General features: G+C 36.5%; 3 protein-coding genes across 3 annotated transcripts; 2 read left to right on the top strand and 1 right to left on the bottom strand.

Moving 5' to 3' along the window:
* The first annotated feature begins 675 nt into the window (after positions 1-675).
* On the top strand, positions 676-3,174 carry LOC126586547 (eukaryotic translation initiation factor 4E-1-like). Its single transcript, XM_050251400.1, has 5 exons — positions 676-1,067; positions 1,713-1,878; positions 1,983-2,108; positions 2,628-2,693; positions 2,800-3,174. The coding sequence occupies exons 1-5, from the start codon at positions 772-774 to the stop codon at positions 2,848-2,850; spliced, it is 705 nt and encodes a 234-aa protein (XP_050107357.1). The 5' UTR covers positions 676-771; the 3' UTR covers positions 2,851-3,174.
* A 1,134-nt stretch (positions 3,175-4,308) lies between these two features.
* On the top strand, positions 4,309-7,051 carry LOC126586546 (eukaryotic translation initiation factor 4E-1-like). Its single transcript, XM_050251399.1, has 5 exons — positions 4,309-4,687; positions 5,645-5,810; positions 5,957-6,082; positions 6,601-6,666; positions 6,773-7,051. Exons 1-5 carry the CDS (start codon positions 4,392-4,394, stop codon positions 6,821-6,823), a joined length of 705 nt encoding a protein of 234 aa, XP_050107356.1. The 5' UTR covers positions 4,309-4,391; the 3' UTR covers positions 6,824-7,051.
* A 2,040-nt stretch (positions 7,052-9,091) lies between these two features.
* LOC126584909 (protein SRG1-like) lies at positions 9,092-13,053 on the bottom strand. Its single transcript, XM_050249281.1, has 4 exons — positions 12,745-13,053; positions 12,156-12,400; positions 11,613-11,937; positions 9,092-9,635 (listed from the first exon to the last, which is right to left on the bottom strand). Exons 1-4 carry the CDS (start codon positions 13,015-13,017, stop codon positions 9,381-9,383), a joined length of 1,098 nt encoding a protein of 365 aa, XP_050105238.1. The 5' UTR covers positions 13,018-13,053; the 3' UTR covers positions 9,092-9,380.
* Positions 13,054-16,656: the final 3,603 nt, after the last annotated feature.

The following is a 16,656-nucleotide window of genomic DNA, read 5'->3' as shown; positions in this document are numbered from 1 at the left end:
CCCCCCCTCCCCCACCCCCCAGGCCGCCGCGCCCGCCCTCTGCAGTGCCCTAGCTGGTAGTATTGGCCCGATAATATGCATTGGTTCTGTTCTGTTTCATTGAAAAGAAAATTGTAGCAGAATAATTCTCAAACAAGCTGAATACTTATCAAATACGCAAACATATTTTCCACTCAAACTTCATATCTCCTAATTCAAAACTTATTATGTGTTCAAGTTCAATCATGCACCCTTCATCACACTTGGTTGTATCACGGAATTCCAATCATATAGTATTTTTCTCATCAGTTTATTGAGGTTTTTAGGGTTTTTGTATTGATTGATGATTTGGAATGAATATAAAAAAATTAAGAAATATAAATAAACAGAAATGTGTAGAGGGAAATAAAGTATACGGAATCAGTTCTGGAAGAATTTTGGAAAGAAAACTGAGCTGCAGATCATCTGATTATCGAATATGTGTTAACTGCGAAAACTTAGCCACACGACGAAACATAAATATAAGATAAGAGAAATTTACCCATGTTAATTAGATAGACTAAATTTGTAAATTAAATTTACAAATTGAATAATATATGACGAATAAAAAATAAATACGTTAATTAACACTTAAATAATAATCAAATTACATTAATTAACACTTAATTAGTGAAACAACTTTCATGTCACCCTAGCATTGCCCTAACCAAAAAAGGCAACTGTTTCACATTGGGCACAAAAGAAACGCCGGGAAAGAAAAGAGAGCAAGAAACTCCTCCGCAAACCGTAACAATGGTGGTCGAAGATGCACCCAAGACTTCAGCATCAGAAGATCAGGCCAAGACCGAGGCGAACGCTAAGCCGAGGGAGGAGGACGACGAGCCCGAAGAAGGAGAAATCGTTGGCGACCAAGACTCGGCGTCGTCGAAGCCTTCGAAGGGAATTGCGCCGCAGTCTCACGCCCTGGAGCACTCCTGGACCTTCTGGTTAAAAAGCGCTGCCGCAAAGTCCGTCAAGTCCAAGCAGGAGGATTGGGGCAGCTCCATCCGCCCGATCTACACCTTCACTACCGTCGAGGAGTTCTGGAGGTTAATTTCTTTCATTTCCTGTGGTTTTGGGTTTAATTTTGTTTGGTTGGTAGGAAAACTGAGAAAAGATTGAATCTTTTGAGTTTGTTACGTGCTTGCTGTAGTTTGTGATAGAACAAATTTGGTCAGTTTTTGGTAAAGGAAATGGATTTGGTTTTGTATCGATTGCAAACCTAGAAATTGGAAACTATGGAACTCACGGGACTGCCCTGTGATTTAGAGTGATGATTTGCATTCTCCATAGTTAAAGTTCGAGATTTTGGTTTCTATTGTTTACCAACATTTTCTACATCCATGTGTTGATTTCACAAACAACATCAAAATAATTGCTAGAAGGGGTTTCCTTAGATCTTTGGGATGCTTCGATATGTATCAGTGTGGATGTTTTCGTTCCAAGTAATGTTATTTAAGCAAGCATGGTAGTATTTCTTTTGAGCTAATAAACTGTATGTGTGGACAAACTCCTTGGTTCCTTTTTCATAAAGAAACCTAAATCCAAAGTTGTTATCTAAAAAAACTGTATGTAATGAGAATTACTTGCATGGAACTGCACGAATTATCCAGCAGTTGTGCTTGCTGTCTGCCGCTCTTCATCTTTTCTTGATAGTGACTCAAATTTGCTTATAATATCTGTTTTGCATTCAGCATTTACAACAAAATAGGTCATCCTAGCAAGTTCAATGCGGGGACGGATTTCCATTGTTTCAAATACAAAATTGAGCCAAAGTGGGAGGATCCTGTGTGTGCTAATGGAGGAAAGTGGACTGTCACCTATCCTAAAGGGAAATCTGATACCTCTTGGTTGTATACGGTATGGTCTAAACTGAAAGTGGTATTTGAGGGTGGGTAAATTGATATATATATATGTGTGTGTGTGTGTGTGGCCTCTAATTGTTTTGTATTTTCTGGTACTAGTTGCTAGCAATGATAGGAGAACAGTTTGATCATGGAGATGAAATCTGTGGAGCAGTTGTCAGTGTCAGAAAAAGCCTAGAAAAAATAACTCTTTGGACCAAGAATGCAACAAATGAAGCTGCTCAGGTAATTGCTGCTTGACTCCCTGTATGGTGTGTATTGCACGAAGGCACGTTACATACATGAAAGTTGAAAATTTTAAAAGTTTTGTATCATTAGATAGAATTTTCACAGCATCACATTTTGGGTTTGTTGCTTTAGCGGAAGGAAAGATTTCTTGTTTATTTAGGAAGAAAGAAAGACTTATTCGTTAAGTTGATCAATTTCCCTGTCCCTAAATCTGTCAAGACCCTTAGCGATTCAACTGCTCTCCTCTTTAATCATATAGAAGGTCTCTTTCAATAAAGCCAGAAGGTAGCTACTTGGCCACTAGGGCCAAACAGTTTATAGGAATCCATTTTGTACATAACTTAAATTTGTTGAGCCAGACTTGTCACCTGGTCCAAACACCGAAGGGTGGAAACAGGCCTTTCTTTGAGAATATGGCGCAGTCAAATTACATGCACTTATTTGTATTTATAGCAGTGAGTTGCATTCTAGTAAAGAAAGTTGCAATGATGTCTCACATCCACTTTCTTGCTGCAGGTGAGCATTGGGAAACAATGGAAGGGGTTTCTGGACTACAATGAAACTATTGGGTTCATATTTCATGTAAGGATGTTGTTTCTTATGTATATTGTTCGTTATTCTATTCAGTTTCCTGTTAAGTTGGAGGCCTCATAAATAAATAATACCCTATACGCTCCGGTTTTTGCAGGAGGATGCGATTAGACTTGGGAGAGGTGCCAAGAATAAATACGTTGCCTGATGTGTATAGTACTGTTCTTGGTAGTGCTTAATGCTTTCCAACTGCAACAACAGCAATCTATGCTAGCTTGCAGAGTAACTTCTGACCAATGTTTGCTCTCTTCCGGCGTCGTATGTTTACAATTACAGATTTTAAACTTTGACTTCAAATTATCAGTTTAAGATGTGAATGTAGTACGATGGACGAGTCCGATATGACTCAGTTCGTTGTGTTGTATGAGTGTTGAGAGGGAAGAGAGACCGTTGTAAATAATTTTCCTGCAGTGGACATGTTGACTGAATACAAGTATATAATATATATAGTTGTATAATATTTAACTCTGAACTATGATGGCTGTGACGACTCTGAGAAACTCTTAGGCCTCGGAGAAATTCTTAGGTTCGGATGACCAAAGAAGTTCCAGTGCACCCCCCCTCGGCAGTGCCGGAGCCAATATGGGGTAGTGGCTGCTGTTGACCCAATAATGTTATATTCCCCCTTTGCATTTTCGTTTTACGCCTATGCGATAGTTTTGTTCTGTTTCATTTAGATGAAAAGTTTTGCACACTAATTCTCAAAACAAGCTGAAGATTTATCAAATACGCAAACGCCTTTTTTATCCAGGCTTCATATCTCTTAATTCAAAGCTTCTTTTGTTTTCAAGTTTGATCATGCACCCTTCATCGCATTTGGTTGTATCACGGAACTCCAGTATTTTTCTCATCTTGGGGTTTATTGGGGTTTTTAGGTTTTTTGTATTGATTAATTGATCTGGAATGAAATTTTTACAGAAAAATTATAAATTGGCAAGTACAAGTAAACAAATGATCAATTTTTGGAAGCTTCTATTTTATGGTTCTAATGTGGTAAATTTCTGGTTCCACAACTGTCTGCCATGTGTCCTCGGCTCGACGGACCTAGTGGTACGGTAGTCCAAATTGTGTATAATTTTATTTCAAACCTAATTATTTCTTAATTAAATTAAAAAAAATTAAGAAATATAAATAAACAGAAACGCGGAGACGGAAAGAAAGTACACGAAATTAGTTCTAGAAGAAATTTGGAAAGAAAACTGAGCTGCAGATCATCTAATTATCGAACACTTGTTAACCATTAAAATTTAGTCACAAAACAAAACATAGATATAAGATAAGAAAAATATATCGAATGTTCAGATAATATTAAATAAACTAAATTTGTAAACTAAGTAATGTATTATCAATAAAAATTAAACACGCTTAAATTATAATTTAATTTACATTAATTAACTTTTAATTAATAAGAAAAACTAACGAAAAGTTTAAATTTTTTTTCCTTTTAATGAAAAATTATTTTTAAAAGTATAATGAATAGTATCAGAAAGTGTATAAATATAATTTTCGTTAAAAATAAACAGTAACAAAAATATTTTGTTAAAACTCTATAATTAATAATTCAATCTTTAACTACTTCCACGTCGCCCTAGCATCACTCTAACAATAAAACGCAACCGTTTCACATTTGGCACAAAAGAAACGCCGGGAAAGAAGAGACAGCAAGAAACTCCTCCGCAAACCCTAACAATGGTGGTCGAAGACGCACCCAAGACTTCAGCTACAGAAGATCAGGCCAAGACCGAGGCGAACGCTAAGCCGAGGGAGGATGACGACGAGCCCGAAGAAGGAGAGATCGTCGGGGACCAAGACTCGGAGTCGTCGAAGCCTTCGAAGGGAATTGCGCCGCAGTCTCACGCCCTGGAGCACTCATGGACCTTCTGGTTCGATAGCCCTGCCGCAAAGCCCGCCAAGTCCAAGCAGGAGGATTGGGGCAGCTCCATCCGCCCGATCTACACCTTCACTACCGTCGAGGAGTTTTGGAGGTTAATTTCTTTCATTCCCTGTGGTTTTGGGTTTAATTTTGCTTGGCTGGTAGGAAAACTTAGAAAAGATTGAATCTTTTGCGTTTGTTATGTGCTTGCTGTAGTTTGTGATGGAACAAATTTGGCCATTTTTTGGTAAAGGAAATGGATTTGGTTTTGTATCGATTGTAAACCTAGAAATTGGAAACTATGAAACTCACGGGATTTTGGTTTCTATTGTTTTCCAACATTTTCTTAGTGTCCGCAATGTTTTCGTTTCTTTTCTTGTATGTTATGTAAATTTGTTACTCGGTTCTGTTTGAGATACATGTTTTGGGGTGTTTGTGTCGATTTCGGCTGCTTGCGTCTCTTCTGTAGCATCCTTGATGATTTTGCAATAATGAATGCTGCCAGGATTAGTGAGATTTCAAAATAGTTAGCCTTTAAAATCATGTGTTCAATCTGGTGTTGCATTTGTTTCTTGATTTCCTGTTGTCCTATTAATCTTCTCGTGTTACTGATATTTTAGAGGTTCCCCGATTTGACACGACTCATTATAATGAGTCATATTTCATTGGGTTCACTCCTAGTTGATTAGGGGAATTGAATGTGTCTATTTCTGCATCCATGTGTTGATTTCACAAACAACATCAAAATAATTGCTAGAAGGGGTTTCCTTAGATCTTTGGGATGCTTCGATACGTATTAGTGTGGATGTTTTCGGTCCAAGTAATGTTATTTAAGCAAGCATGGTAGTATTTCTTTTGAGCTAATAAACTGTATGTGTGGACAAACTCTTTGGTTCCTTTTTCATAAAGAAACCTAAATCCAAAGTTGTTATCTAAAAAAGCTGTATGTAATGAGAATTACTTGTATAGAACTGCACGAATTATCCAGCAGTTGTGCTTGTCGTCTGCCGCTGTTCCTCTTTTCTTGATAGTGACTCAAATTTGCTCATAATATCTGTTTTGCATTCAGCATTTACAACAATGTACGTCATCCGAGCAAGTTCACTGTGGGGACCGATTTCCATTGTTTCAAAAACAAAATTGAGCCAAAGTGGGAGGATCCTGTGTGTGCTAATGGAGGAAACTGGACTGTCACTAATCCTAAGGGGAAATCTGATACCCCTTGGTTGTATACGGTATGGTCTAAACTGAAAGTGGTATTTGAGGGTGGGTAAATTGATATATATATATATATATATATATATGTGTGTGTGTGTGTGTGTCTGTATGTATATCTGTGTGTTTGTGGGGCCTCTAATTGTTTTGTATTTTCTGGTACCAGTTGCTAGCAATGATAGGAGAACAGTTTGATCATGGAGATGAAATCTGTGGAGCAGTAGTCAGTGTCAGAAAAAGCCAAGAAAAAATAACTCTTTGGACCAAGAATGCAACAAATGAAGCTGCTCAGGTAATTGCTGCTTGACGCCCTGTATGTTGTGTAATGCACGAAGGCACATTACATACATGAAAGTTGAAAATTTTAAAAGCTTTGTATCATTAGATAGAATCGTCACAGCATCACATTTTGGGTTTGTCGCTTTAGCGGAAGGAAAGATTTCCCGTCTATTTAGGAAGAAAGAAAGAATTATTTGTTATGTTGATCAATTTCCCTGTCCCTAATCCATCAAGACCCTTGGCGATTCAACTGCTCTCCTCTTTAGTCAAATAGAAGGTCTCTTTCAATAAAGCCAGAAGGTAGCTACTTGGCCACTTGGGCCAAATAGTTTATAGGAATCTATTTTGTACATAACTTAAATTTGTTGAGCCAGACTTATCGCCTGGTCCAAACACTGAAGGGTGGGAATAGGCCTTTCTTTGAGAAAATGGCGCCGTCAAATTACATGCACTTATTTGTATTTATAGCAGTGAGTTGCATTCTAGTAAAGAAAGTTGCAATGATGTCTCACATCCACTTTCTTGCTGCAGGTGAGCATTGGGAAACAATGGAAGGGGTTTCTGGACTACAATGACACTATTGGGTTCGTATTTCATGTAAGGATGTTGTTTCTTACGTATATTGTTCGTTATTCTATTCAGTTTCCTGTTAAGTTGGAGGCCTCATAAATAAATAATACCCTATACGCTCCGGTTTTTGCAGGAGGATGCGATTAGACTTGGGAGAGGTGCCAAGAATAAATACATAGCCTGATGTGTGTAGTACTGTTCTTGGTAGTGCTTAATGCTTTCCAACTGCAACAACAGCAATCTATGCTAGCATGCAGAGTAACTTCTGACTAATGTTTGCTCTCTGCCGGCTTCGTATGTTTATGATTACAGATTTTAGACTTGACTTCAAATTTTCAGTTTAAGATGTGAATGTAGTACGATGGATGATTCCGATATGACTCGGTTCGTTGAGTTGTTTACCTCCTACAAATTGTTCTGCTTGCATCCTGAAGTCCAAACAACCTTCACATAACTAACGTACACGAAGAACTGGATGTACTTGAAGTCGAAGTCGAAGTCGCGCTGGGTTTCGTTTTGTACTTTACGTGGGTTTCGTTTTGTACAAAAATGTGCAATGACAGTCAAGGTTTTATGTGAGGAGGAGCCTCTCATAAACGTAAAAAAAACAAATTTACAAACCCCTAACACCCACTAAGAGGTATACTAGAAAAGAAAATATCAAAAAAATCATAAGATGGTAGTCAAGCGCTAATTGATTAGTAACTAATTAATACGGTCCAAATCATTTCTTTGAGTCCGCTCCGTAAAGTAATCTCATCATCCAAACCGTTCCTTAGTTCTTTATTAATTTATGTATCATCTAGCAACAATTCACTCGAATCGAAAATCATCTAGCCCTTGAGTTATTATTACGAGCATTTCATAATTTGATAACTAAACGTCTTCTAATTTCAATGAAGTTTTGCAAGAATGATCATTTAGTGATAACCTAAAAATTAATGGTCGATGAAAAATATTGTTAAGCAAGAATAAACTAGTAAATAACACCGTATTAAGTTACAACCTAATTGGCGCTTGAGTGCTAGTTCTGTTGTATGAATAATACTCATCGCTAAAAACAACACATATTTTATTTCCTTTATGAATTTTACAAAAGCATATATTATACACAACATACCAAATAGGAGCTATAACATGCGTGCATGCTTGGAACTAGTGGCGAAGCCAGGATTTGCCAAGGGGAGGGGCGAAATTCAAAAGAGTGCAAGGTTCAATCGAAGTGGTTGCTTTCACATTGGAGAGCGCAAAGTTTTGAGTCAATATTCATAACAGAAAACTGTCTCTTCACCAAAGCGGTTGTAAGTTGTAATATCAAAGCTATGTAAGAAGCTTAAATTGGTTAGGATTAGATTCTAAAAAACTCGTAGCCCTTCATCGATCCCATCGCAGCCTTCTCCTCCAAGTTGTGACGGATCCATGATTTTAATATTAGGTGGTTCTAATATTCAAGCTATAAAAAAAAATAGATGAAAATACCATTGAAATATTAAACAATAAATTACAACTTTTTATTCATAATCTTTATACAAACAACAATTTAGTGTAACCCTTTTTCATCATTTTTTAATAAGATCATTAATTCCTTGCAATTAAGAAAAGTTATTTCTCAAACACATAGAATAAATATAAATATCAAATTGATCATGAAATGCCTAATTAAGTTGATCTTGAAGTGTCGATAGGTACGTGAAGTTTGAGGAAGAAATTGGTGGTGTGCTGCTGATGGTGGACTTCGGTTGGGTGGAGTGGAATTTAGGAAATGGAGGATTAGGGAGTTAATGGGTGGGGTGGTTCTTAGAAAGTCGAGCCTTTTTGTTTTTTAAATTAAAAATGGTGAGGCTATTTGCCTCCCACGTGATCTAAGTGGTGTACAACACATCAATGCTTATTATTTTACTTAAAAACATAGCACGTGACTTAGGATGCTTTTTTAATAGAAATTATCGTCTTCTTCTCTGCTTCTGGTTTGTAGAAAGCCAGAACATCGCAGCTACTGAAAATCCGACGCCCTCGTTCCCTCCACCCAACCTTCTCCCTCATCACCCTTCCTCTAAAAATCTGACTCCTTCATCTGCAAATCCCGACCGAACCAGTACCTGACCCTTGATTTCAACGAGAGCGGAGGGGCTGAACTAGTGCTCCTAGGCATGTTTTCCGGCGAAGGGAGTGGCGGCCGCCACTCCTCGCCCTCATGTAGCTTCGCCACTGCTTGGAACATAGGAAATGTAGGCACTATAAAATCAAATACCCCACTCATTTGGAAAAGCATATGCATATACAATATACATTGCACAACTTTAATTATTGTCACACCATATAGTACTACATATCTTGATGAATGACTAATCAATAGGATCGATCGGCCATTAGTCAAACATTTTGGACTTTCATCTGCTCCAAATACGATTTTCCATCAAGCCTCCTACTATTGTATGATGAACAATAGTCATCACTAAAAACAAAACACATTTTATTTCCTTTTTCAATTTTACAAAAGCATATATTTACACAACATACCAAATAGGAGCTATAACATGCATGCATGCTTGAAACATACGAAATGTAGGCACTATATAATCAAATACCCCACTCATTTGGAAAAGCATATGCATATACAATGTACATGCACAACTTTAATTATTGTCACACCATATAGTACTATATATCTTTTTTTTAGGAAACTTATAGTACTATATATCTTGATGGATGACTAATCGATAGGATCGATCAGCCATTAGTCAAACATTTTGGATTTTCATCTGCTCCAAATACGATTTTCCATCAAGCCTACGGCGGGAGAAGAAATCGTTCAAGTACTTTTCCGTCCCAATCCTTTTGAACAGTGGTGGGTTTTGGGGGGATACCAAGCTTCTGAGTGGCCCAATCTCTGCCTCATATTTAGGGACGAAGAACATCGCAACCGACACCCTTTCCTTCTCGGAATTCACCATTACCCTGTGTTCAATGCTTTTGTACACTCCGTTGCTCAGCATCTGCATACATTTACACACCTTTAATTTCAAGTTCAAGAGAAATTATAGTACTTAAAATAAATTAAGGGAACTATTATTTGCACTTCAAGAATTTTATGTGTACGTCAAACTTTCTATTTTTAGAAAGAAAAATGTACTTGTGAGGAGTGTTTGATGATATTTTGATAGTGTCAATAACAATTCCTATGCTAATTTAATCTCTCTTTTCTTCAAATGTAATATACATTTTCCTTAGCATGATTTGGAGATGTTTTTCTATGTGCCAGGAACAAAGCTCGGTATACTAAATCTCATAATACAAATGGTTGAATACTTAAAAAAAAAAATTCAAACCATTTGTATTATAATACTTGATTTACCGGGCCATATTTTTGGCACACTGAAATTTTTTCTCCATGATTGAAGATATACTATTACCACATAATTAAATGCACATGTGATAACATAAATGAATAAGTAACAGAAACAGTTTGGCCCCTTATTACATATAAGAGTTATTCCTTCTTCAGTAACAACGTGGCAGTTATACGGTGAAACAATTATATGCAGTGGTGGAGCCAAAAATTCCTGTTAAGGGGGGCACACTTCAGACTAAAATGGGCATAATACATATAGAAATGTAGTCTTGTTCTTTTAGTTACTTGATGACCAACAGTTGAACTTGATATCAAGGGTTGAGAATAAAACATTAAAAGCACATCCATTTATTGTTCATTCTTGATATTAAATTCAAATGTGAGTGACCAAGCATTCCTTTGTAAAAACATAAGGCATAAGAGAATTTGGAAGGTTTTTTTTTTCTTTTTTTTTTGACATAAACAAACTTTTTCTCTTCTTGATTTCATAAATGATATAATAGAGAAAAATGAGAAATTAATCAAAATAATAGTCTGCAAGCAAAGGAAAATTATTTTATATAGGCAAAAAACAGAGAATATGATCAACTAATATCATTATAGAATTGTAGTTTTGAACTCATGATGTAAAAAATTAAGGGAGTTTTAACGAAAAGCTCACGGTACTGTTCAGTTTAACGAAAAACTACATTTTTACACTAAAAATTCAATCCTAGTACTATTTACTTTACCCTTTATTTCGACCTTATCGTTAAAACTCAAAGTTTTCAAATCTTTTTCATTAGTTTTCCTAAAAATTAAGGCTTTATATTTTTTGGATAAAGTTAATTTGACTAACCAATACAAAACAAATTCAAGTTAAAAGTGGTATTAAAAAATTGATCAATGGTAGTAGAGGTTTATAAGAAAAAAATTCAGGACAATGGCCTTAAAGTGGCTCCGTCATTGATTACATGTTGCCATCGAAAGAAGAACGGTTTAAGCTATGACGTGAACCCAAGTATTGTCCTACTACTATAGTAATATGATAGATTAAAGTTTTTATTTTATTGTTAATTGATTGAACTCAACAGTTTCAAACCACTGATAAAATGTTCCACGTACGGTGGTTTGTTCATTCTACATACCAATTCAATAATATTGATAAAGCTAGTACATGCAAATCTCAACTTTTCATTCAGCCGGCTTATATCCTGATTTATGCCCTAGTTTCACCGATGTTTTTTAGTATCAAAATATATACACATATTTAACTGTTGAATTTGATCTGACAATTCTCCTTCATTAAGTTAGGTTGTTGAATAAAATTCAAAGACCAAATATGTACACCGCACCGAGTACTTGTACATACTAAAATAATAGACAACTTCATTTCGTTAACTCCAACATGAATGTATAGAGATTCAAAATCCCACGTTTGTTAGCTTTAGTAGTCTTTTTCTTTTTCATTTATCATCTTTTTATTACTTTTTGGTTGAATATATAGGGCAGAAAAGAAGGGTGAGGAAAGAAGAATATATACAAAAATGCTACTTTTACCACATCCTTTATTATAGATGTGGTACAAATGTAATGTGAAAAATGTGATAAGTATAGGATTAATTGAATATATAAGACGAACCTCAAAGATGTCCCCTACATTCACCACAAAAGCATCTTTATGGAATTTTACAGGCATCCAAACCCCGTCTTTTTTAATTTGGAGACCGTCTCCATTAAGCTGGTTGAGGATGGTGATCCCAGTTGCATCTGAGTGAGGTGTGAGCCCTACAACCAGCTCTGGTTGTGGACATGGAGGATAGTATGTCATCCTCACTGATTGCATCCCTTCTTTATCAAACAACTCCTCTATCTCACTCATCTCTATTTTCAGAGCCTTCGCCATAAACCCAAGAAGTCTCATAGCAAGTTGATCCAATTCCATAAAGTATGACTCCAAGGTATTCCTAGTATATACCAAGAAAACATGTCAATTTAAAAAATCATAAAAACTGGGTGCGCATGTGTTTGAATACGTGAGAAAACAATTGTATACAAGTTTAGGGTCGTTTCACAACCATTTTTATTTTAGTTTTCAGCTTTCGTTTCACTTTTTTTGAAAATTAAAAAATGAAAACTGAAAATGGTTATTAAACAGGTGCTTAAGATTTATCAGAGAAAGGACCTGAGGGAAGAAGGGAGCTCCGCGAAGAGGTACGGATTTCTTCGATGAACAGGGTTGGTTATCATATAGAACCTATCACCCCAGTCAAGCTTTTGGTCTTTGGTCTTGACTATGTTTCCATACCCTTCAAAATCACCTGATCTTATTGTATATTTCATTTTCTCTTCCAAGGGAAGCTTAAAGAAAACTTGAACCTCATGTTTCAGCTTCTCTAACAGCATAGGGCTAACTCCATGGTTCACCAACTGTAAATAAATAAAAAAAGAACAATATCAAGGTTATGTGTTACTTTTCTCCAACTTTATTTTGATAAATTGTAGACATATAATAGAAAGAAAAAAGATAAAGGCCCTATAAAACAAGACAATATATCTAACTAGCTATGCTTAACTTGAAATGTTTCATATTTATTTAGTTCATCGGATATTAAATTCATGTAATTCCAAATAATACTAGCTTGTCTTGAGGACACACACACACACACACACACATATGTATATATTTGATATATTTAAGTGCAGTACTAATCCGTGTCTACATTAGGAAAAAAGTATTTGAGTTCAATAAATTTGAGAGATCAGTATTAGACCTGAAAAATGCCCCAATCTTTGCAAGTTGAGTGCAGTTTTTCTAGTTGACTTGCAAAGTCGGAGGTTTCTCCGTTAACAAATTTCGTCATATCGATAGTAGGGATAGAAGGGAAGGTGCCCTTATGACTATCAGAGAGTTCAGATGGAGTTGGCTCTTGTTCCAAACGCACGTAACATTGTGGGACTGAGGTTAAGGGCTCTTTGGCGATCTCTAGTACGCTGAATAGCGAATTAGAGCTTTGAGAGCCTGCTGGGAGCTGCGATAGTGCCATTTTTTTCCTACAGTTCAAGTGTATATACACCACAAAGTTATATATTGCTGTTTATATAGGCTAAAACGTATGGCAAAAACTGTAAATATTGAGAGAGGAAAAACTAGGGCATAGTAGTGGAATTAAAGTGTCGTTCCCTTTACCTGGTCCAAATAATTGTGTTTTTTCGGCTAATGTTTCTATCTGAAGTTTCTGGAAGGCCGACGTCGTTAATGTACTAAAATATTGTAACTTTTCCTTGGTGATTTTACCAATTTGGAACAGAGAAATATTGTAATTACTAATTAGTTCTTAGTCTTGTGATATGAGTGGTCTCAAGCTCAAATTCTTTTATCTCTCTGTTGGCCACAAAACATACATTTGCTATCTTTTCGATGAGTAATTCAGATAGATGAACCGTTAACTTATCCTCAAATTCTTTTATCTACATCTTTTTATGCTAGCTATAAAAATTTACTTGAAATGAAACATCCCCTTATATATTGCCTGCATATCTGTTGTAAAGAATTCCCCGGGGAAGAACCATACAAAATACAATTGTGAGTCGTTATTAAAAAGTCAAAATTAGCTTTGGTTTTTTCAGATTAAGAACCAAACAAAATGAAAGTGTTTATTATCAGTCCTTATTATATGTGGTGAAAGGAGCCATAAAGGAGTTTATTTTCAACGCATATTTCATCCCCATATGTTCGTGGCAGGAATTCCCGTCGGGGATGTTTCCTGGCCGACGAGCACACAGCTCCCCTGGAGGTTCGGCGCCGGTTGAGGGCTGCTGTCGGGCTTCTGCTTTCCTGTCGGGCTTTGTCGGGCAAGTCTCGTTGGGAAAGACTCTTCGGGCAAGGCTGAAAGAGAAGGACAACGTTAACTTTGAGAGGTGCCTTTGTGGGGCCTTAGGTGTAGGCCTTAAGGCTCACAATCAAGGTTAACATTTTAGTGCTCAGGCGTGCCACTGCCATCTTCAGCATGGCAGATGTCGAATGGATGTCAAGTTTTAGTTGTGAATATGCATATGCCCGAGAAACCGTGTTAGATATAACATGTGCCTTTGTGGGGGCTTAGGTGTAGGCCTTGAGGCTTCCTGTCAAACTAAACCAGTACTTGAGCATATTATATTTGGTCTTTATGGTTGTCGGAGTCTTATAACTATTATATTTTTGATTATCTGAGTATGAGAGGTAGAGCGAACCCAAATAGGTGCCTTTGTGGGGCCTTAGGTGTAGGCCTTGAGGCTTCCCATTAGAGTCCGTTCTTATACTCAAACCATCTAGACCGCAGAATAGAATGAATCCAAATAAGTGCCTTTGTGGGGCCTTAGGTGTAGGCCTTGAGGCTTCCTATCAGAATCCATTCCATACTTAAGCGTTCTATGATAATCATGATATAATAGAAATAAAACCAAGAGGTAGGTCGATTACTTACGCCCCAAGTAACTTCGGACTTCTCGTTTATCAAAGATTGTCGTGGATGGGTTAAGTCCACATAAAGTTCTTTTTTATGCCTTGAGGCCAAGGACTTTTAAACTAATCAGATTTACATGCCTGAGGGCTTAGGACTTGGATCTGATTTAAACACTGAAGATATATTCAAATCGGATCCAAGTACTGAGAAAGCTTTGTCATCGTGATTTTGCTAGAAACAACTTGCATATAACTGGAAATATACAACATATTGCTAGACTTTAAAGAAAGAGAAGATAAAGACAGAGCAAAGCAGGTCGGGCAAGATTAAACCTTATCAATTAAGGCTGATCGTCTTGCAGATCCCTATCTTTGTAGTTCTGTCAAAGGTCTGAAAGCTTAGAGGGGGAGAGGGGAAAGGAGAATATAAAAGGTGAATCGATACTACAACAAGTTCGAACAAGGTAGCAGAGCTATTACAGAGGTTGGGAGAAAAGATTATCCCACGGGGGATGAAGGCTTGATGCTGATTACAACTTCGTTTTGAAAGGCAAATCTGGCTTTTTGAGCAGAGTTTGTGCTTTTGTTTGTTTGATTGAGTGTCCTTATTCCTGTCTTCTCTTCCTCCTTTTATAGACGACTCGGTTTAGCTCCTGTAGCGACAGGTTTGCCCGAATGCGGTCTGAGGGTGATGACTCATCAGTTTTATTACATGTAATGCCCCATAAAGTACTTTATGGGCTGTGCAGTCTGATCATTCTACACCACTTGGTCCTTGGGTAGGTAGGCAAGTGGCCCTTATGAATTGTATCAAGTCAGAAAAGGCCCTTTCATGCTTTCCCAAGTTTCGGCCGGGCCTTGATCTTCTATTCCTCCAGGCCTCCTTTTGGGCCGACTCCATCCTTGGGCCAAAAAATCAAGTTTTAATCCAAACACCATATAATTTGTGGATCGATCTCTGAGCTTTGTAAACGTTTGATGAATCCGTTAAAATATGTCGGACGAATTGCAGGAGTAGCCGTTAAGGTGGTAGCTGCTATATGACTCATTTGGAAGTGCTTTTAAAATGAGTGAAAAAGCTTTTGGTGAAACTTATTATGAGTTCTAAAAACACTTTTAAGATTCTTTCATAAAGAAGCACCAGATATCTGCTTCCTGCAAGAAGCACTTAAAAGTGCTTTTCCAGGATCCACTTAGATTTTTACTAAGGATAGTTTCAAAAACATTTTTACCAAAAATGCTCAGTCATTTTAAAAGCACTTCCAAACAAGATTGCAAGCTTAAGCCCATTTAATTTATAAATAGCGAAAACAACACCCTCTTGAACTCAAATATGTACAAACAAACATATTATGCATAAACTATATAGATGTGGCTTTGGACTAAATTGGCAAAAATGTTTCAATCAATACTTATATATGGGTTAAGATCAAGAGACACCTATTTTTTGAAATAAATTTTGGCATACATTTTGACACACTTTGTAGGGCTCACTCCGTAACTTTTTTCAACGATTTGAACTATCTATATTTCAATTCATCATTATTCATAGATCATCCTTGCAAAAAAATTAGAAAAATCCAAAAATCATAAGACATTTATTTGTAGTGAAGAAAACGGATGAATAAGGTTCGACAAAGAAACACTAAAATGACTATCAATTAATCCAACGTTCATAAGGTTTCGGATTTGGGTGATTTTTGATAGACATAATCTTTGAGAGAAGACCTAAAAGATAGAGGGTTGGATCGTTGAAACTACAAAGTCAGCCTTATAAAATGTGTGTCAAAATGTGTTTAAAAAATAAGAGTTCCCCAATCCTTACCCTATATATGTATGTAGATTTAGCTATAGTGATAAGTTAGTCTAGTAAACTCATGAGTCATGAATCAAACTTTATTATCAGTTGTCTGCTCATAGCTCCCTTCTCTTTGCAATATATGCGAAGAATTGAAATAAAACGCTAAGGGAAAATTTGAATGGTTTATGCTTTGTTGGTAAATGATTATATATGTCTTAATTTATGAAAGTTTGTATTTCTTTGAAATTCAAACACACTGTTTAGCTCCAAATATACTTATTTAGCAAAAGAAAAGAAAAAATCCAAATGTACTTATGATATTTTAATTTTTGGTTTTATCTAGGTACGTATGTGAATTGTGTACCTAACGAATGATCGGATTAAGAAATACTCTCAATTAAAGATGAGAATCTAATTTTCTATAACAAACAACCCCACAGT

The sequence above is a fragment of the Malus sylvestris genome, chromosome 10, assembly GCF_916048215.2.
Source record: "Malus sylvestris chromosome 10, drMalSylv7.2, whole genome shotgun sequence".
NCBI classification, from domain to species: domain Eukaryota; kingdom Viridiplantae; phylum Streptophyta; class Magnoliopsida; order Rosales; family Rosaceae; genus Malus; species Malus sylvestris.
The sequence above is the reverse complement of the archived record's forward strand: the minus strand, read 5'-3'. Positions and strand labels throughout refer to the sequence as shown.